Source organism: Haliotis rufescens, unplaced genomic scaffold (genome assembly GCF_023055435.1).
Source record: "Haliotis rufescens isolate VD_foot unplaced genomic scaffold, xgHalRufe1.0.p SCAF_15, whole genome shotgun sequence".
Lineage (NCBI taxonomy): Eukaryota > Metazoa > Mollusca > Gastropoda > Lepetellida > Haliotidae > Haliotis > Haliotis rufescens.
The window spans coordinates 23,801,993-23,820,954 of NW_025963835.1; the positions used below are offsets into that span (position 1 = coordinate 23,801,993).

Sequence of the window (18,962 nt, forward strand, 5' to 3'; positions counted from 1 at the left end):
AGGTTACAAAATGCCCCGTAGTGTTTCCTAAAATTGTCTTTGGGTGTGTAATGAATTATTGGGGACAACAGAGAGTTTGAAATTTGGCATCTCTCCCTCCCACAACTGTGACGTCGTATCTTTTGTAAAATAGTGATGCACACTGAAATATTGAAGTTCTCTATGTTCGACTCTGATGTTATATCCTTTGTAGCACAATGAGAGAGGTGTGTCATAATAGTGATGTGCGATGTGGAAGATCAGGGGTAGAATAGGTCTTCAGCAACCCATGCTCGCCATACAAGGCAACTATGATTGTTGTAAGAGGCGACTAACAGGATCGGATGGTCAGGCTCGCTGACTTGGTTGATGCATGTCATCGTATCCCAATTGCATGGATCGATGTGTCAATCATTAGATTGTCTGGTCCAGACTCGATTATCCCTCATATAGCTGAAATATTGCTGAGTGTGGCGTTAAACAACAAACAAAAAAACCAAAACAAACTAACCCTTACAAGGCTCCCTTCAACTTCCTTAAGTGTCTTTACTTACAAAATTGCTATTCTACACACTTCCAATGCCTCACATATGGGAGTAAAGTATAATGGTGTTAAAAGCAATCTTAAGGTAAGGGGGGCCCAGTCGTCTAAGGCGCCGTGATTCGCTGTGCAGAGTTGCGTCCCTGGGCACGCCAGAAACCTATGATTGTGGGTTCAAATCCCGGTTCGCCCCGATCATGTTTCTAGGTTTGTCCTGCACCATACCCGTGCTCGTGGGTTTCACCGAAGTGGTAAACTTTCGAGACCTGCATCAATTCGGGCTTTCCTCCAACATTTAACTGACACACTGGGATATAACTGGAATACTGTTAAAAGCAGCGTTAAACCTAACTCACTCACTCACTTAAAGTATGAATGAAATACTTAGTTTGGAGACTATTTTCAGAAATTCCTTAATTCAGATCCACAACCTTAAAACATTGTACTCAAACCATGTCACTTCAATTATAATCTACGTTTACCCCCAAACGTGTGTGTTTAATGTTGTCATGCACGGGAAATGTTGATAATATACTGTGTTTTAAATATAGAACTACGTTACCTGTAGATTTGACAGCACTTTGTATAACATTGAATTAACAAATTCAGTTTAATGCCATCAAATTTACAGTAAACATAGCTTTACATTGAAAACCCAGTATGTTTACCTCCAAATTAACGCTTGTCGAATTCAATCGTTACTTTAAGCCCATTAAAGCTGGCATAACAATTTAGAGTGTCAGATGTTGTATTAAAAATCATTTTAGAGCCATTCAGTAAAATTATAGTATTATTTAACTATTTCATTTTCTCTAAGCATTTACAAGAATTCTGCACAGATTAGAAATAAATAAGTTGAGAGGGTGTCACCTTGTCTGCAACCTCTTGGTATTTTAATATACGTTTATGCCAGAGGACAACCAGTCCTGATTATTTGACGAAACAGACCACAGTGGGTGTAAAAGGCAAAAAATGTGAATTGACTACTGAAAATGGAAAGCATGTCCCGCTCCACTGGTAGCCGTCCTGCCACGCATACAATTTGCATAAAACTGTAAGCTAGGGCTGGAACAAGTCCATATTAACTACCCGGGTACCCAACCCCCTATTACCCGACCCTACCCGGGTACCCTCAGTTTAAAGAGTTGGGAACAAAATGTCTGATTGGTAATTGTTTTAACTCAGCCCTGGCTAAAAGATACAGATACTATATAGATACATGTATCAAACAATCAAATCATGCGTTCACTGAAGTTTATTGAAGCTTGATCTTTACTCAAACATGCGTTCACTGAAGTTTACTGAAGCTTGAAGCTTGAACTTTACTCAAACATATACAGTCAAATTGATGTGTGCATCGTCAGGAGGAAATGCGAACATTAGCGACTTGTAGAGTAACCGCTGAGCTTGAGTGAGTTTTTGTCATTTAACAATATATCACATGACTAACCACGGGTACGGGTAGTCCTGTGGGTACCCGGGTCCTACTCAGGACCCACCTGACCCGAGTACCCGAGTTACCCGTCCCAGCCCTAATGTAAGCGTTTGTCTGTTGCCTGACATGGCACAGGAGTACTTCTGCCTCGCGGCAGTGGCTTGTATGCAAACCAGACAATCAAGTGATGGACCAGACAATTCAGTGTCACGGTAGTGCATATATTGATTTTGTTGAAACTTAAAATGATATGTTAATTTTGAATTAATTTAATGTCTGCTGTGTACAAGTGCAGAGATTTAAATTTAAACATTGTTGGAGGTCCATTTACAAGGATGCTGTACTCGGTATCATTATAAAGCTTGTTTCTCCATTGCCTAACTGAAGTGGCAGTTCAGTAGACTGTGTCAAGGGTATCTGTTCTTCTATAAAAATAACTATAAAAAAAATTATTAAGCATTTCTTAAGCGCTGGTATCCAGTTAAGAAAACTGCTCAAAAGCGCTGGCAGGAAACTCTCACACAGATGGGGTTCTACTGCAAGTAAGTGATCCTGAAGAGGTAGGTCTTCAGTCTGCTCTGGAAGCTGCCCAGGTCTTGGGAACTTCTGATGTCAAGTGGTGGGCTGTTCCCCAACATTGGAGCTGCTCGCGCAAAGCAGTGATCACCAAATCTGGTTGTTCATGACGTGGGTATGCACAGTAATTGCTTCTAGGTTCATACTCACAAATCATGTTCTTGATATATGCTGGTGCAAGGCCTTGTCTTGCTTTGAAGATCAATGTTTCAGCACATTTGGTATGACAATTACTAAGCACAGCCATGGAATGAAATGCTAATTAATGAAAAATAGTTGCACTCATTGGAAAATGATCAACATTATGTATGAGAGTGATTGCCTGACTGGGTGTTGATCAGCTCCCCCATTGTTGGTTTGTTTGTTGTTTAACGCCGCACTCAGCAATATTACAGCTATATGACAGCGGTCTGTAAATAATCGAGTCTGGACCAGACAATCCAGTGATTGATGTCATGAGCATTGATCCATGCATTTGGGATTCGATGACATGCATCAACCAAGTCAGCGAGTCTGTATACCCGATCCCCCTAGTCGCCTCTTACGACAAGCATAGTCGCTTTTTACGGCAAGCATGGACTACTGAAGACCTGTTCTACCCGGATCTTTACGGATCTTCCCAGTTGTAGCCAGTCCATGGGACCATGTCGTTAAGATGAAGGCATTCAGAGAACCAACTGTGTGGAGAAATCTGTCACTGTCACCAACAATCTGGTGTCCTTCCTCGTATCCTGTCCTCCTGGTATCCTCCCATTTGTTTCACACTGTAACAAAACAGGCCAGGGATGATTGCTCCTCCGATTGTGGCAGGTAAAAGGGCCAAGAGTCTTTGAAGACAGAAGTGTTGATGTGGAAACTATCTTACTATATACAGAAAGAGGTGAAGTGAAAGGATGTTTAACAACACTCAAGTATAGCTCCATTCATGTATCTGTGGTGTGTGTATCTGTGGTGTGTGTGTGTGTGTGTGTGTGTGTGTGTGTGTGTGTCTGTCTGTCTGTCTGTGTGTGTGTGTGTCTGTCTGTCTGTGTGTGTCTGTCTGTCTGTCTGTCTGTGTGTCTGTCTGTGTGTGTGTCTGTCTGTGTGTGTGTGTGTGTCTGTGTGTCTGTGTGTGTCTGTCTGTGTGTGTGTCTGTCTGTGTGTCTGTCTGTGTGTGTGTCTGTCTGTCTGTGTTTCTGTCTGTCTGTCTGTCTGTGTGTCTGCCCAGTGCTAGCCCACTGAGATACCATGTGGCAGTTTACTATGGATTTCACCCACACACACAATTTTCTGACTCTAAGCTGACCAGTCCTTTTTTCATCCCCTTAATTCAAAGCACCAGGCAAGGTAACAACCAGTATCATCTTTTAACGTTGTTTGGTTTGATGTGGCCGGGATGGAACCTCTGACCTGCCACTCACTGGGCAGACTCCAGCTCAATCCACTACACTTTGGAAGCGGTAGTGTGAAAATAGGGTATTCTTCTGTTTCTGAAAATTTGTTGAACAGATGTTAGCCACATAATTTATTTGACGTGTTATGAAATCAAGGTTCATATCTTTTTTTATTGAAATTTAAAAAAGAAAACCTGACAAATTGTAATAAAGATCCAATGGGTCAGAATAAATTGAAAAAGGTTGGTCAAATATTGGTCAAAAATAGCTGCTTTGTCCCCTGCCCATACAGAAGTGGACTGGCTCCAAGTCTACATGCACCATATGTTCTGGTGTCAACAACAAGTGCTCTGCTATTTCTTTCATCAATACAGAGGCAATTAATATTCTGATGTGATCTCAGTTAAGGATCAATTTACATTTACAAAATTCGGATATGTTTGATGATATTCAATCGACAATAAGTATGGGAACTAATGATTTGAATGTAGTAATCGTTGTATGTTTACAATGGAGTGGCATTGCATCTGAAGGCAACCTCTAATTACAGTGAAATTTCATGTTATGCATGAACAGTATGTGATGCACCAAGACGTGAAAGTGTGGGTGCCAATAGAGGAAACCCGTGAAGATCCGGGGTAGAATAGGTCTTCAGCAACCCATGCTTGCCGTAAAAGGTGACTATGCTTGTCGTAAAAGGCGACTTACGGGATCAGGTGGTCAGGCTCGCTGACTTGGTTGATGCATGTCATCGATCCCAATTGCATGGATCGATACTCATGATATTAATCACTGGATTGTCTGGTCCAGACTCGATTATTTACAGACCGCCGTCATATAGCTGGAATATTGCTGAGTGCGGCGTTAAACAACACCAACCAACCAGCCTATAGAGGAACTGAAAATCACTAATGCATTTGAGCTAAGCACATGCTTTAGAATGCCGCCGAGACAGAATCTCAAGGAACAGACAAAATGGTGAATTGTGGGTATGATAGAGAGTGGAGGGGGACGACTGTATCCCAAGTCGTTTGGCAAATCAAAATTGTAATTTCTCGACTGTGGAACAAGAACTGTCAAAGGGTGGGGTAGCAGTGAGACCTTGGCGTGGCAGGCCTAAAAAATGGCACATATACAAGATTGTCTCATTATCCCCCGCCGCGCGAAAGCGCGAAGCGGGGGATATAGTATTCACGACCGTACGTCCGTACGTCCGTACGTCCGTCCGTACGTCCCACCTGTTTCTTGCCGCGATATCTCAAGAACTAAACACTGGATTGTCTTCATATTTGGAACTATGGTGTATATACAGACTCCGCAGACACCAGTCGGTTTTGGTGACCTTGATCCCATTTTCAAGGTCACAGCAGACAAATCTGCTTTTAGAGTTGGAAAATGGTGTTGCCGCGATATCTCAAGAACTAAACACTGAATTGTCTTCATATTTGGAACTATGGTGTATATACAGACTCCGCAGACACCAGTCGGTTTTGGTGACCTTGATCCCATTTTCAAGGTCACAGCAGACAAATCTGCTTTTAGAGTTGGAAAACGGTGTTGCCGCGATATCTCAAGAACTAAACACTGGATTGTCTTCATATTTGGAACTATGGTGTATATACAGACTCCGCAGACACCAGTCGGTTTTGGTGACCTGGATCCCATTTTCAAGGTCACAGCAGGCAAATCTGCTTTTGGAGTTGGAAAACGGTGTTGCCGCGATATCTCAAGAACTAAACACTGGATTGTCTTCATATTTGGAACTATGGTGTATATACAGACACCGCAGACACCAGTCGGTTTTGGTGACCTTGACCCCATTGTCAAGGTCACAGCAGGCAAATCTGCTTTTGGAGTTAGAAAACGGTGTTGCCGCGATATCTCAAGAACTAATCGCTGGATTGTCTTCATATTTGGAACTATAGTGTATATACAGACACTGCATACACCTGTCAGATTTGGTGACCTTGACCCCATTTTCAAGGTCACAGCAGGCAAATCTGCTTTTGGAGTTGGAAAACGGTGTTGCCACAATATCTCAAGAACTAATCGCTGGATTGTCTTCATATTTGGTACTATGGTGTACAGGCGGGGGATATTTCGTCACTCTGTGACAAATACTTGTTACATTAATGGCGTGTGTGACCCTAACAGCTAGCAAAGATTGGGATGGGCTAGGCAACATCAGGGATGGCTGTTCACCAATGGCATTAAACCACGTTTACAGAAGAATCAAGGTTTTGCCTTCACAGGTGGCAGAAAATATTGTTGGTGATGTGTTGATGATCGGTATGCAAGGCTAACAGTTTGTGACCATGGGGGTGGTAGTGCCATGGTGTGGGGTGGTATCACACATGACAGGCAAACTGATTTGATTATTGTGAATGGACATTGGACTGCCCGCTAAGTCCCCTGACATGTCCCCTGTAGATGATCTGTTTGATTTTCTCGGACGGAGAGTGTTCCCCAGAGACCAAGCACCTGCCCATGTGGCCAAGCTTGGGGTAGCTCTCCAGGAGGAATGGCGGGCAATACCAAGGGCAACCATACGCAAGTTAATCAACAATCTCATTAAAATCAGATCTTAGTTCTTGCTGCCGCTAAACAAAGATCTGAGGACATCCCATTACGGGTCACGTCAGACCAACCTTTCGCAAACTCTGACCGACCAATGGAATTACTGACAAGAAGTCGACATTAGCCAATCAGAAGGCAGCTTTCTCGTGCTTTATGGCACTAATTTCAAATTGGCGACTATGCTTCGAAACATATTTTGACAAATTCTCGCATAAAAATTTGAAACCTGAACAAAAGAAAGTTCTAGAATGGCTAATATATGGTCTAGATTGTATAGATTCAGTCGTTAAGCCCGTAACTATCGTTCGGAATACCCCGTTTTAACGTTTTCGAGGCTGCATGATTAGAAATCACATTCCGACTGTCACTTTCATGATCTGGTAAGGGACGGTCGGATGAAAGGTTGTTCTGACGTGACCCCTAATGGGATGTCCTCAGATCTTTGTTTAGCGGTAGCGAGAACTAAGATCTGATTTTAATGAGATTGGTTAATCAACAGTGTGCATGTAAAGCCCAACATGGTGGATGAAGCAGGTATTGATCTACCTGCCCGAAATAATTTTTTACAGACGTTATTGTCATTCCACCTTCACTATCATTTCATCATTTCCCTTATTTTTTGTTGGTAGTATATATTCCAAATCTTTATGTCTATATTTCCAAAGCATGACTCAATGCTTGTAAAAGGCGACTAACGGGTGTCATTGTATCCCAATTGCATGGATCGATGTGTCAATCATTAGATTGTCTGGCCCAGACTTGATTATTTACAGACCGCCATCATATGGCTGGAATATTGCTGAGTGCGGCGTAAAACAACAAACCAAACCAAACCAAAAGATTTGATATCATGTGACTAACCACGGGTCCGGGTAGTCATCTGGGTACCCGGGTCCTACTCAGTACCCAACTGACCCGAGTACCCGAGTTACCCATCCCAGCCCTAATATTTATGCTTTAACCTTGAACTGTTCATGAAAATCTCTTTGTATATGTTTTCGCTACGTCTAGTTTAGTGCAAGTTTTGTAAAAGATGGGTTCATAGCTAAACGTCTAGTAGAGGTATTTATTTATATTGCTTGACATGGTGTACATTTTGATTGTTTCTGAATGAAAGTATTTGCCAGACAGATCACCACCCCATCTCCTACTCCCTTAGAGTCCAGGAAAACTGATGACATTTGTTTTATATTGTCACATTTTAAACCACACAAAAATGTTGAATAAAACGCATTGTTTTAATTTCTGATAATATACTGTTTAAAATACATTATTCTGTTGAAGAATGAATAAAATATATACTCTAGATCAAGTCAGTATCAGTTATTCCACTATGTTAATTTCAACAAAATTTGTTTTATTTTTATAAATTAGGCATGTATTATGTATTTAAGAAGACAGCTTGTTTTGGTAAGTAGGTATGTCAGTAATGCAATCATAATATTGTATACAATTAAGTTAAACCCAACTTCGCTCTCACATTGAAAAATAGATCAGCATATCCCATGCCTTGTCAAAAATATACTATTCACAATTTGTTAAGGATACCCTTTGCCAAAGATGACTTCTGGTCCTTAGCAAATGTTGAGTAGTATATACATCAGCAAATACACAGCAACCCGTGACAGCTTAAAGTACAGTCAAACGCCATGTGTTGAAGTTGAAGGGCCCTATGTAAATACTTCAAGTTCTCCGAGGTTCAACCCAACCGAAAATGATGAATAAAGAAGGAATACGCAAGAAGCATCTCTTACTTTGAGACAACCGCAAGTGTTTGGTGTTCTTTTGTGTACAATAATGTTCTTTCATGGTTTATAAGCTTAAATTGGTAAAAGTAAATAAAAATTTACTTTATTCAACATGAAGTTCTTTGTGTGTGTCCGTTTTGTTGGAAAAACTAAGCACTTATACTGTTTCAATTGCAGACTGTTCATTTGTTTAGCAACATGTATGTTATTACTTCGGAGATGTTTTTTATCTTTGAAGTTTGCTGTGGCCTAAGAATATCTGCACATTGCATTTCATCAGTTATTCTTTATGATGTTAATTGTTATTTGGTAGTAGTTTGCAGTTGTAGAATATGTGATTCTGATTGGTTAAAATGAGGTATCAATTTTCCATTTGATACCTCAAAATTAAGCCTTTTCACAACAAAAACATGCATATGAATACATTGATAACTTACATATTGATCCATAAAAAATGGCTGGTGATAACCCATCATTCAATATCAAAGTATAGGATGTTTTTGACATTCTAGACATTAACCCTGCAAAAGTGCACAGATCCAAATTGAAAAGTAAGAGATATCTATTTTACAATGAGACGACCTCAAATATCAAAACTCCAAAATTTAAACCATTCGGATTGAGGCGTTTAACTTTGTATACTGTAAAATGTATTTGCTCCTTTTTTTCTTGCTGTCTATTGGGTGAGCTGAGGTGAGGTGAAATTGGCTATAACGTCGCGTCCAAGATTATTGCACTTATATAGCGACGTGCATGCACGAGCTAGTGTGTGGTTTCTTGTACTAGTCCGGACTGATGCCGATTTATAGTGCTAGCTCACTGAGATACCTTAACATTAGGTAACTTGGTGAAGTGGAGATTATCATGATGGCACTTTCATGGAATAAGATTTGTTCATGGTGTTACAATTATCATATTATTATTTTGATAAAAAAGAGAATTCAAATTGAGAAACTTCTTTTTCCAAAATGTGTTATATAATGTCTTTGGGTGGACCCATGTGAGGATTCTGGGGCACAAGGTCCGAGAGTTGACTAAAATGTCAATATTAGGCCACAACTAATTTTGGTTTCTTCAAAATGTGAAATAGGAGGCTCTTTAAAAAAATTGTTATTTTTTCCCAAGACGTAGGTGTAAATTAACAGTCAATGGATGTGATGCCACATAATGTTTGGTACAGATATTTACCTGACATGTTTCATCATACAGAGGGGGGCACGGGTGGCCCAGTCGTCTAAGGCGCCGCAATTCGCTGTGGAGAGTTACTCCCTTGGGCATGCCAGAAACCTATGATTGTGGGTTCAAATCCCGGTACGCCCCGATTATGTTTCTTGGTTTGTCCTGCCCCATACCCGTGCTCGTGGGTTTCACCGAAGTGGTAAACGTTCGAGACCTGCATCACTTCGGGCTTTCCTCCCACATTTAGCTGACACGCCGTGATATAACTGGAATACTGTTAAAAGCGGCGTTAAACCAAACTCACTCACTCATTCACTCATCATACAGAGAGGGGGGTTGGGTAGCCTTGTGGTTAAAGCATTCGCTCGCTCGTCACACCGAAGACATGGGTACAATGTGTGATGCCCATTTCTGGTGCCCCCGCCGTGATATTGCTGGAATATTGCTAAAAGCAGTGTAAAACTTCACTCACTCACCCACTCACCATACAGAGTAAGTGAGTGAGTTGGATTTTAATGCCCCTTTGAACAGTATTCCAGTTATATCACTGCGTGTCAGCTTGATGTTGGAGGAAAGCCTGAAGTGATGCAGGTCTCAGATGTTAACTCGAGCATTGTTTACAAACAAACATGATTGGGGCGAACTGGGGGTTCGAACCCAGGATCATAGGTGGCGCTGCAATTTGTAATACATTCCGAGATCAATCGGCTTGTTCCGCCGTGTATATGATAACTGCATGCCGAGGTGCACAATGTATTACGTCAGTCCTCGTGCACTCACCGTCTGACATAGACATAGACATCCGCCCCCCTCTCGTTATGCAAAGAACCAAAGGAACATGCATATGTACTATAACTATACAAATTACCTTAATGTCTCATGTTGAGTCTGAAGCAGGTGCTTGCACAAGCGATTATTGTGTTAGGAAGGCGAGGTTTATTGCCTCTGTCCATTGAATGCATCAATTGTCCATCATAAATGTATTATTATGATGTTGGAATAAGTGCATAGACAATCAATATACTTGTCCTTGAGATATCAATACTCCCATAACATCCGGGCTTCATATGCATTGTCCAACTGCATCATTCTACATGGCCATAGTGTTATCTACAGTCTAACTACCATGACCCCAGAGATGAAAGTGAATTGGGTTTAACATGTTTAATGTTGCGTTTAAAATTATTGCATTTATATAGCGACATGCATGTGTGTGTGGTTGCTGGTAGGAGTTTGGACTTACGTTGGTTTTATAGCTTTAATGTGGTTACTAGGGCTGGGACGAGTCCAAATTTACTACCCGGGTTCCCACCCCCCTATTACCTGACCCTACTCGGGTACCCACTGTAGGTCTCAGGAGATGTCTCAAAATGTCCGATTGGGAACATTTTTAGCATAGCCCTGGCAAAACGTATTTAGATACATATATTAAACAATCTGGTCATTCATACACTGAAGTTGATTTAAGTTATATCTTTATTCAACCATATGAAAAGTCAAAAGGAATGGGTGTATAGTCAGAAAGAAATGCATTAGTGACTTGTTGTGTAACTATAGAGTTCCAGATAATTTTTTGTCATTAAACAACATATCACATGATTAACCACGGGTCTGGGTAGTCCTGTGGGTACCCGGGTCCTACTCAGGACCCAGCTGACCCGGGTACCTGAGTTGCCCGTCCCTGCCCTAGTGGACACCCCACTCAGACACAGGATACTGACTCCTGGCTGTCCAGTCCTTGTATTAGCCCCTTAGTGCTGAGTGCCAGGCAGGGTTGCAAGTACCATCTTTTAAAGTCTTTTGTATGACGAGACCAGGGTTTTAACTAGACCTCTCCTTCGATAATCCAGTGTATTATGTACACGTTATATCTCCATTTTATTATGATAAATATCCTGGACCCATTCGCCATAATATTTTCATTCAGATGTGAATTACACAATTCCAATAGCCAAATAGTCATCCAATTGAACACTGTTGAATTTCCATCTCCTGAAGCAAGGGAGTTAACTGACTAAACATATCTACAATGTAGATATCGCTTGATCTAACCCAAGCGATATCTCCTGTGGGAGCCAGTTTTGGATGATAAGTTTTACATAATTCAGTTGTTTGCATAGAATAAAGTGTTAATATACAATGTTAAATTTGAAAAAAAAGAAATGATAAAAATCCCAATTTTAACAAAGTAACAATTATTTCTCAATTTGGTTCTCAAGGTGTGGTACCTCCACATAACAAACACTGTCAGTCTTTAGAACAGTTTATATAGTTCATAAGGTTGGCGTGCACATTTGCTGATCACTGGAATGATCACCATGCTGTTACAAGAGGGAGCATACATTGTATGAGAATGTTCGATGTACATTAGGGAGCGGAATCTATGACACAAGGGCACTCAGTTTTGAATCATAGACAACTCCCATCTTATACTTCTATATTTCGAGACTGTGAACTATTCTGATCAGTCTGTATTACATGTAATGGTAGGCTATATGTCAACGCACAATTATGTGACATGGATATGTACAGGAGTTGTGATGAGTGCAAGATTTGTAAAAAATGGGTTCATAGCTAAACAAAGTGAGCAGTGTCAATTAAACTAGAGTTGATTTTGTGCAATGACAACAAAACAAGTAGTATGATAGAAATTCAAATTTATTAATATTTTGGCAAAATGGGGGCTGCTAATGAGAATGATGATTTAGGAAGAGAGAGCCACAGAGAGGTGTCGGTGTCCTGGGGTCGAAGACCCGGACGACCTCTGCATTGTCCTGGGGGTGCTCCTGACCCAGACAAGGGATATCCAGACCTGGGGTCACCGTAACCCGGTCATCCCTGGGGGTGCTCCTGACCCAGCCTAGGGATATCCAGACCTGGGGTCACCACAACCCGGTCATCCCTGGGGTGCTCCTGACCCAGCCTAGGAATATCCAGACCTGGAGTCGCAGCGACCCGGTCATCCCTGGGGGTGCTCCTGACCCGGACTGGGAATATCCATACCTGGGGTCACCACAACCCGGTCATCCCTGGGGGTGCTCCTGACCAGGACTAGGGATATCCGGACCCTGCGGTCACAGGCACCCGGTCATCCCAGGGATCTACCGGACCAGGGGTCACAGCGACCCGGTCATCCCTGGGGGTGCTCCTGACCCGGACTGGGAATATCCAGACCTGGGGTCACCACAACCCGGTCATCCCTGGGGGTGCTCCTGACCCGGACTAGGGATATCCAGACCTGGGGTCACCACAACCCGGGCATCCCTGGGGGTGCTCCTGACCCAGCCTAGGGATATCCAGACCTGGGGTCACCACAACCAGGTCATCCCTGGGGGTGCTCCTGACCCAGCCTAGGGATATCCAGACCTGGGGTCACCACAACCTGGTCATCCCTGGGGGTGCTCCTGACCCGGACTAGGGATATCCAGACCTGGGGTCACCGTAACCCGGTCATCCCTGGGGGTGCTCCTGACCCGGACTAGGGATATCCAGACCTAGGGTCACCGTAACCCGGTCATCCCTGGGGGTGCTCCTGACCCAGCCTAGGGATATCCAGACCTGGGGTCACCACAACCAGGTCATCCCTGGGGGTGCTCCTGACCCAGCAAATTAACATTGTGTGTCTAACTGCCTGGAATAGAATGTCATAGTCTCTAGTTAGGCTGCAGAGATGTTGATGAGTTTCAGACTAACTCTAGGACAAAATGCCTACAACTTTTGTAGTGGAGAAATCACTTGAATCTGATTCTGTGATGAGAATCAACGAGCCCTGTATGGCGACTTGATTCAACTCCCGGAATCAAGAGATTCAAGTGATTTCTCTGAATTAACCATGCTATGGTTGATAGATAATTTCTCTAAAACTCTGCATTATGACCTACAGTGGTGTCATTGTGACTGATTTACGACAACCATTGTCTGAATGAACATTTAATTCCAAAGGCTAATTATCCTGGAGCCATGTCATCTATATGCCTTGAAACTCTTAATTGCCGTTATTTATAAGATGCTAATCCCAATTGTTTAACCCCATTGTATTGTATATCGACTGTCTGCCATCCAGACTTTTAGGGGGCACGGGTGGCCCAGTCGTCTAAGGCACTGTGATTCGCTGTGCAGAGTTGCGTCCCTTGGTCACGCCAGAAACCTATGATTGTGGGTTTGAATCCCGATTCACCCCAATTATGTTTCTAGGTTTGTCAGCACCCAACCCGTACTCTTGGGTTTCACCAAAGTGGTAATCGTCTGACACCTGCATCACTTCGGGCTTACCTCCCACATTAAGATGACAAACTGCGATATAACTGGAATACTGTTATAAGCAGTGTTAAACCCAACTCATCCACCCAACTGACTCAGAATCAACTGCAACAACAATAGGGCGATGTCATCATAATGCTTGACATTTCTGAGACAAGGGGTCCCTTCCACAAAAGTTATCGTAGCGCTAAGGTGATCGTACCTCCCGTATTTTACATAGACTTACAACTGTTGTTGAGCTTTATTGAACAAGACCCTTATTATGAGTTTGCAAACTTGCAGATGTTACCGAGTATTTATTTGATTAATTTTGAACTGACTGTTTCAAATGTTAAAAAACTTTGGAGTAAGGAAATTCTTTCCATGTAAGTAAGATCTCTCAAACTATGTGTTTTATCTGAGGTCAGTTAACAAAATATTTTGGTTTTGATTATTGACTGCAGCTTCTGAAAGAGGTCAATAAATGTATTGTTGTTACCACAACATCTTCAGTTGTGAGCAGGTGAGGTAGCAGGATGGGTTGAAATGCCATTTTGAATAGTGTTTCAGTTCTATCATACAGGATGGAACCCAAAGTGATGCATGTCTTAGACATTTGCAACTGTGGTAAACCAGTGAGCTCATATATGGTGCTGACGAAACAAAGATTTTTATCATTCAGGGTTAATCTGGGATATGAACACATCCTTGCTCACCTAAGGGACACAACTCTTTGGCGATTTGGGCAATCCTATCTTATTCTGAGCCGTAACTTATAAACTCTTCAATCTTTTTCAATGAAACTTGGTATATATATGCAGTGCTCATCATCTGTTTTTTATGAATGAAAACATATTTTAGAGTAATTACTGTTATCCTTCAGCTTCCCCTGAGACTACTGCCTTCCTGTGTGAGGACGGACTTACCGACTCGGATGACGAGGTGCTGTTTGATATGCAGTACACAGAAGAACAGGAGGATGATGGGAAGAAAGAAAAGGTCAAGGACACATTCACTGTGGAGGAGGCGGTGGAGTCAATTGGAATCGGCTGGTTCCAGTTAAGACTCTTTGTTGTCTGCGGAATCATCACGGTAAGTCGGCCCTGGTGACCCCTGAATAAAGTACCAGTTATCTCCCCTTCTATGTACCGCTAGTTATCTCCCCTTCTATGTAGCATTAGTAACCCCCTCTATCTAGCATTAGTTATCTCCCCTTCTATGTTGCATTAGTTATCTTCCCTTCTATGTAGCACAAGTTATCTCCCCTTCTATGTAGAACGAGTTATCTCCCCTTCTATGTAGCATTAGTTATTTCCCCTTCAATGTAGCATAAGTTATCTCCCCTTAACCTAGCACTAGTTATCTCCCCTTCAGTGTAGCACTAGTCATCTCCCCTTCAATGTAGCACTAGTTATCTCCCCTTCAGTGTAGCACTAGTTATCTCCCCTTCAATGTAGCACTAGTTATCCCCTTCAGTGTAGCACTAGTTATCTCCCCTTCAGTGTAGCACTAGTTATCTCCCCTTCATTGTAGTACTAGTTATATCCCCTTCAACGTAGCACTAGTTATCTCCCCTTAACTGAGCACTAGTTATATCCCCTTCAATGTTGCACTAGTTATCTCCCCTGCAACGCAGCACTAGTTTTCTCCCCTTAACCTAGCACTAGTTATCTTCCCTTCAATGTAGCACTAGTCATCTCCCCTTCAGTGTAGCACTAGTTATCTCCCCTTCAATGTAGCACTAGTTATCTCCCCTTCAATGTAGCATTAGTTATCTCTCCTTCAATGTAGCACTAGTTATCTCCCCTTCAATGTAGCACTAGTTATCTCCCCTTCAATGTAGCACTAGTTATCTCCCCATAATGTAGCACTAGTTATCTCCCCTTCATTGTAGTACTAGTTATATCCCCTTCAATGTAGCACTAGTTATCTCTCCTTCAACATAGCACTAGTTATCTTCCCTTCAATGTAGCACTAGTTATCTCCCCTTCATTGTAGCACTAGTCATCTCCCCTTCAGTGTAGCACTAGTTATCTCCCCTTCAATGTAGCACTAGTAATCTCCCCTACAATGTAGCACTAGTTATCTCCCCTTCAATGTAGTACTAGTTATCTCCCCTTCAGTGTAGCACTAGTTATCTCCCCTTCAATGTAGCACTAGTTATCTCCCCTTCAATGTAGCACTTGTTATCTCCCCTTCAGTGTAGCACTAGTTATCCCCTTTTTGTGTAGCACTAGTTATCTCCCCTTCAATGTAGCACTAGTTATCTCCCCTTCAGTGTAGCACTAGTTATCCCCTTTTTGTGTAGCACCTGTTGTCTCCCGTTCCATGTAGCAACTCAAGCTCCTTCCCAGCGCTTGACACCTTTGTTACACTCTCAGTTACATCGCTGCCACCAGTGTGGGCGTGGCCATTACAAGAATCTTGAAATTTGCCCTCTAACCCCAAATGTAGTAACGTTTATACTTTTATGTCTTTGGGAAAGCCATCATATTTTATTTTGAAAAAGTTTACGACTGACTATGTTTTCCAGATGAATTTACTTTGTTGTTTGTATAATCAGATTGGTTTGAGATTGCAGACTAACGGAAAATCAACCAACGTCTCCGTTACATTCTTACTATATCAATTACATGATATTTTTAATGAAATAGAAATTCAAATTGACAAGCAAAGAACAGTAATTTAGCAGCGGTTAGTGTATTCGGCATCACGACAGTTGTCACTTGTTTGTAAACATAATGGTCATTCGGTTGGAGTTCAACTCCAAGCATGGTTGGGGCCACCTATTACAGTGGGGAGTTTTGACTGGTGGCAGCGATAGTATAGAGAGCTCCATGAAAAGGCTATCACTGTGAGGAGCCTGGTAGCAACTGTTGTCTCCCCTTCTATGTAACACCAGTTATCTCCCCTTCTGTGTAGCACATGTTGTCTGCCCTTTTATATAACACTAGTTATCTCCCCTTCCGTATAGCACCTGTTGTCTCCCCTTCTATGTAGCACTAGGTTTTTCCCCTTCTATTTAACACTTGTTTTCTCCCCTTCTGTGTAGCACCTATTGTCTCCCCTTCTCGGTAGCACCAGTTATTTCCCTTCTGCATTATATGTCTGAGATCAGTTATCTGCCTTGTATGTACTCCGATGTATCTTATTTTATGTATGTGTTCTATCTTTAGGCTGCAGATGCCTTGGAAATGTTGCTTCTTGCAGTTCTCTCCCCTGCCTTGAGATGTGAGTGGAGTCTGGAACACTACCAGGTGGCACTGCTCACAACGGTAATGCAGCCATCTTTATTTGTCTGGTTTATTTATTTATGATTGATTTATGAATGCCTTTTACGTAAAAACAGTCTTTATTATTTATGATAATCAATATACTAAAGCTCTTTAATGTGTGTTCTATGAAAAATACATTATCTACTTTGTCATGACTGGTGCACTACTTCGCAATTGTCTTCTTGTGAACTAATTTGCATGATTCTGCTACTATATCTGTTTATGATAAGACTAGTTACACTGAACATATTCACATAGCAGCTAGCCCAGAGCTAGTAAAGCTTCCTTCTGTTTATTAAGCTCATGCAGCTATTCATAACTGGCTAATGTAATATTTTGGCTCTTATGTTATATGACATGCCAATTGAATGCATGACACTTTTTTTACGGACAGCAACTTTTTTTATTCTTTGTATGACGTTTTAGAGCTAATTCTTGTTCCTTCATCAGGGGAATGAAGGTTCATCGATAAATAAGTGTGATGCATTCATGTTCTCCCAACTTCTAAATGCCTATCAAAGACGACAGGCCAAATATTTGTTATGCATGTATCATTGTTTGTGTGGTATTGTAGATCTGTGTTCATCATTCACTGCAGGTGGTGTTTCTTGGCATGGGAATAATGTCACCAATTTTTGGAATGTCTGGAGACAAGATTGGCAGGAAAATGGTAAGATTTTGGAAAGCTATTTGATATAACTCATACATGATATAAAATTGACATAGGACATAACTGACGTGATATAACTGGCATGATATAATTGACATGAGATAACTGACATGATATAACTGACATGTGATATAACTGACACATGATATAACTGACATGTGATATAACTGACATGAGATAACTGATGTGATATAACTGACATGAGATAACTGATGTGATATAACTGACATGTGATATAACTGACACATGATATAACTGACATGTGATATAACTAACATGATATAACTGACATGTGATATAACTGACACATGATATAGCAGGCATGTGATATAACTGACATAATATAACTGATGTGATATAACTGACGTGATATAACTGATATGTGATATAACTGATATGTGATATAAGTGACATGTGATATGATTGACATGTGATATAATTGACACATGATGTAACTAACAGCTTACATAACTGACACATCATGTAACTGACATATGATATAAATGGCATGTGATATAACTGACATATGATATAACTGACATGATATGACTGACACATGATATAAGTGACATGTGATATAACTGACATGTGATACAGCTGATATGATTAACTGACATGTGATATAACTGACACATGATATAACTGACACATGATATAACTGACATGCGATATAACTGACATATGATATAACTGACATGTGATTTAACTGACACATGATATAACAGACATGCGATATAACTGACATGTGATACAGCTGACATGATTAACTGACATGTGATATAACTGACACATGATATTACTGATTACATGTGATATAGGTGACATGTGATGTAACTAATGTGTTATATAACTGACACGTGATATAGCGGATGTGATATAAGTGACATGTGATATAACTGACACATGACATAACTGACATATGGTATAGCTGACATGATATAACTGACATGTGATATAGCTGACGTGATATAACTGACATGTGATATAACTGATACATGATATAACTGACATGTGATATAACTGACATATGATATAACAGACATGCGATATAACTGACATGTGATACAGCTGACATGATTAACTGACATGTGATATAACTGACACATGATATAACAGACATGCAATATAACTGACACATGATATTACTGATTACATGTGATATAGGTGACATGTGATGTAACTAATGTGTTATATAACTGACACGTGATATAGCGGATGTGATATAAGTGACATGTAATATAACTGACACATGACATAACTGACATATGATATAGCTGACGTGATATAACTGACATGTGATATAGCTGACATGATATAACTGACATGTGATATAACTGATACATGATATAACTGACATGTGATATAACTGA

General features: G+C 41.1%; 1 protein-coding gene across 5 annotated transcripts in view; it reads left to right on the plus strand.

The window, feature by feature from the left end:
• LOC124135223 (putative transporter SVOPL) overlaps nt 1-18,962 on the plus strand; it is a 75,359-nt gene that overhangs the window by 38,384 nt on the left and 18,013 nt on the right. For all 5 annotated transcript variants that reach the window (XM_048396338.1, XM_048396340.1, XM_048396343.1 and 2 more), the window contains 3 exons: nt 14,531-14,739; nt 16,824-16,922; nt 17,521-17,592. In XM_048396338.1, the coding sequence (XP_048252295.1) occupies nt 14,531-14,739; nt 16,824-16,922; nt 17,521-17,592 (380 nt within the window). The remainder of the gene's footprint in view (nt 1-14,530; nt 14,740-16,823; nt 16,923-17,520; nt 17,593-18,962) is intronic.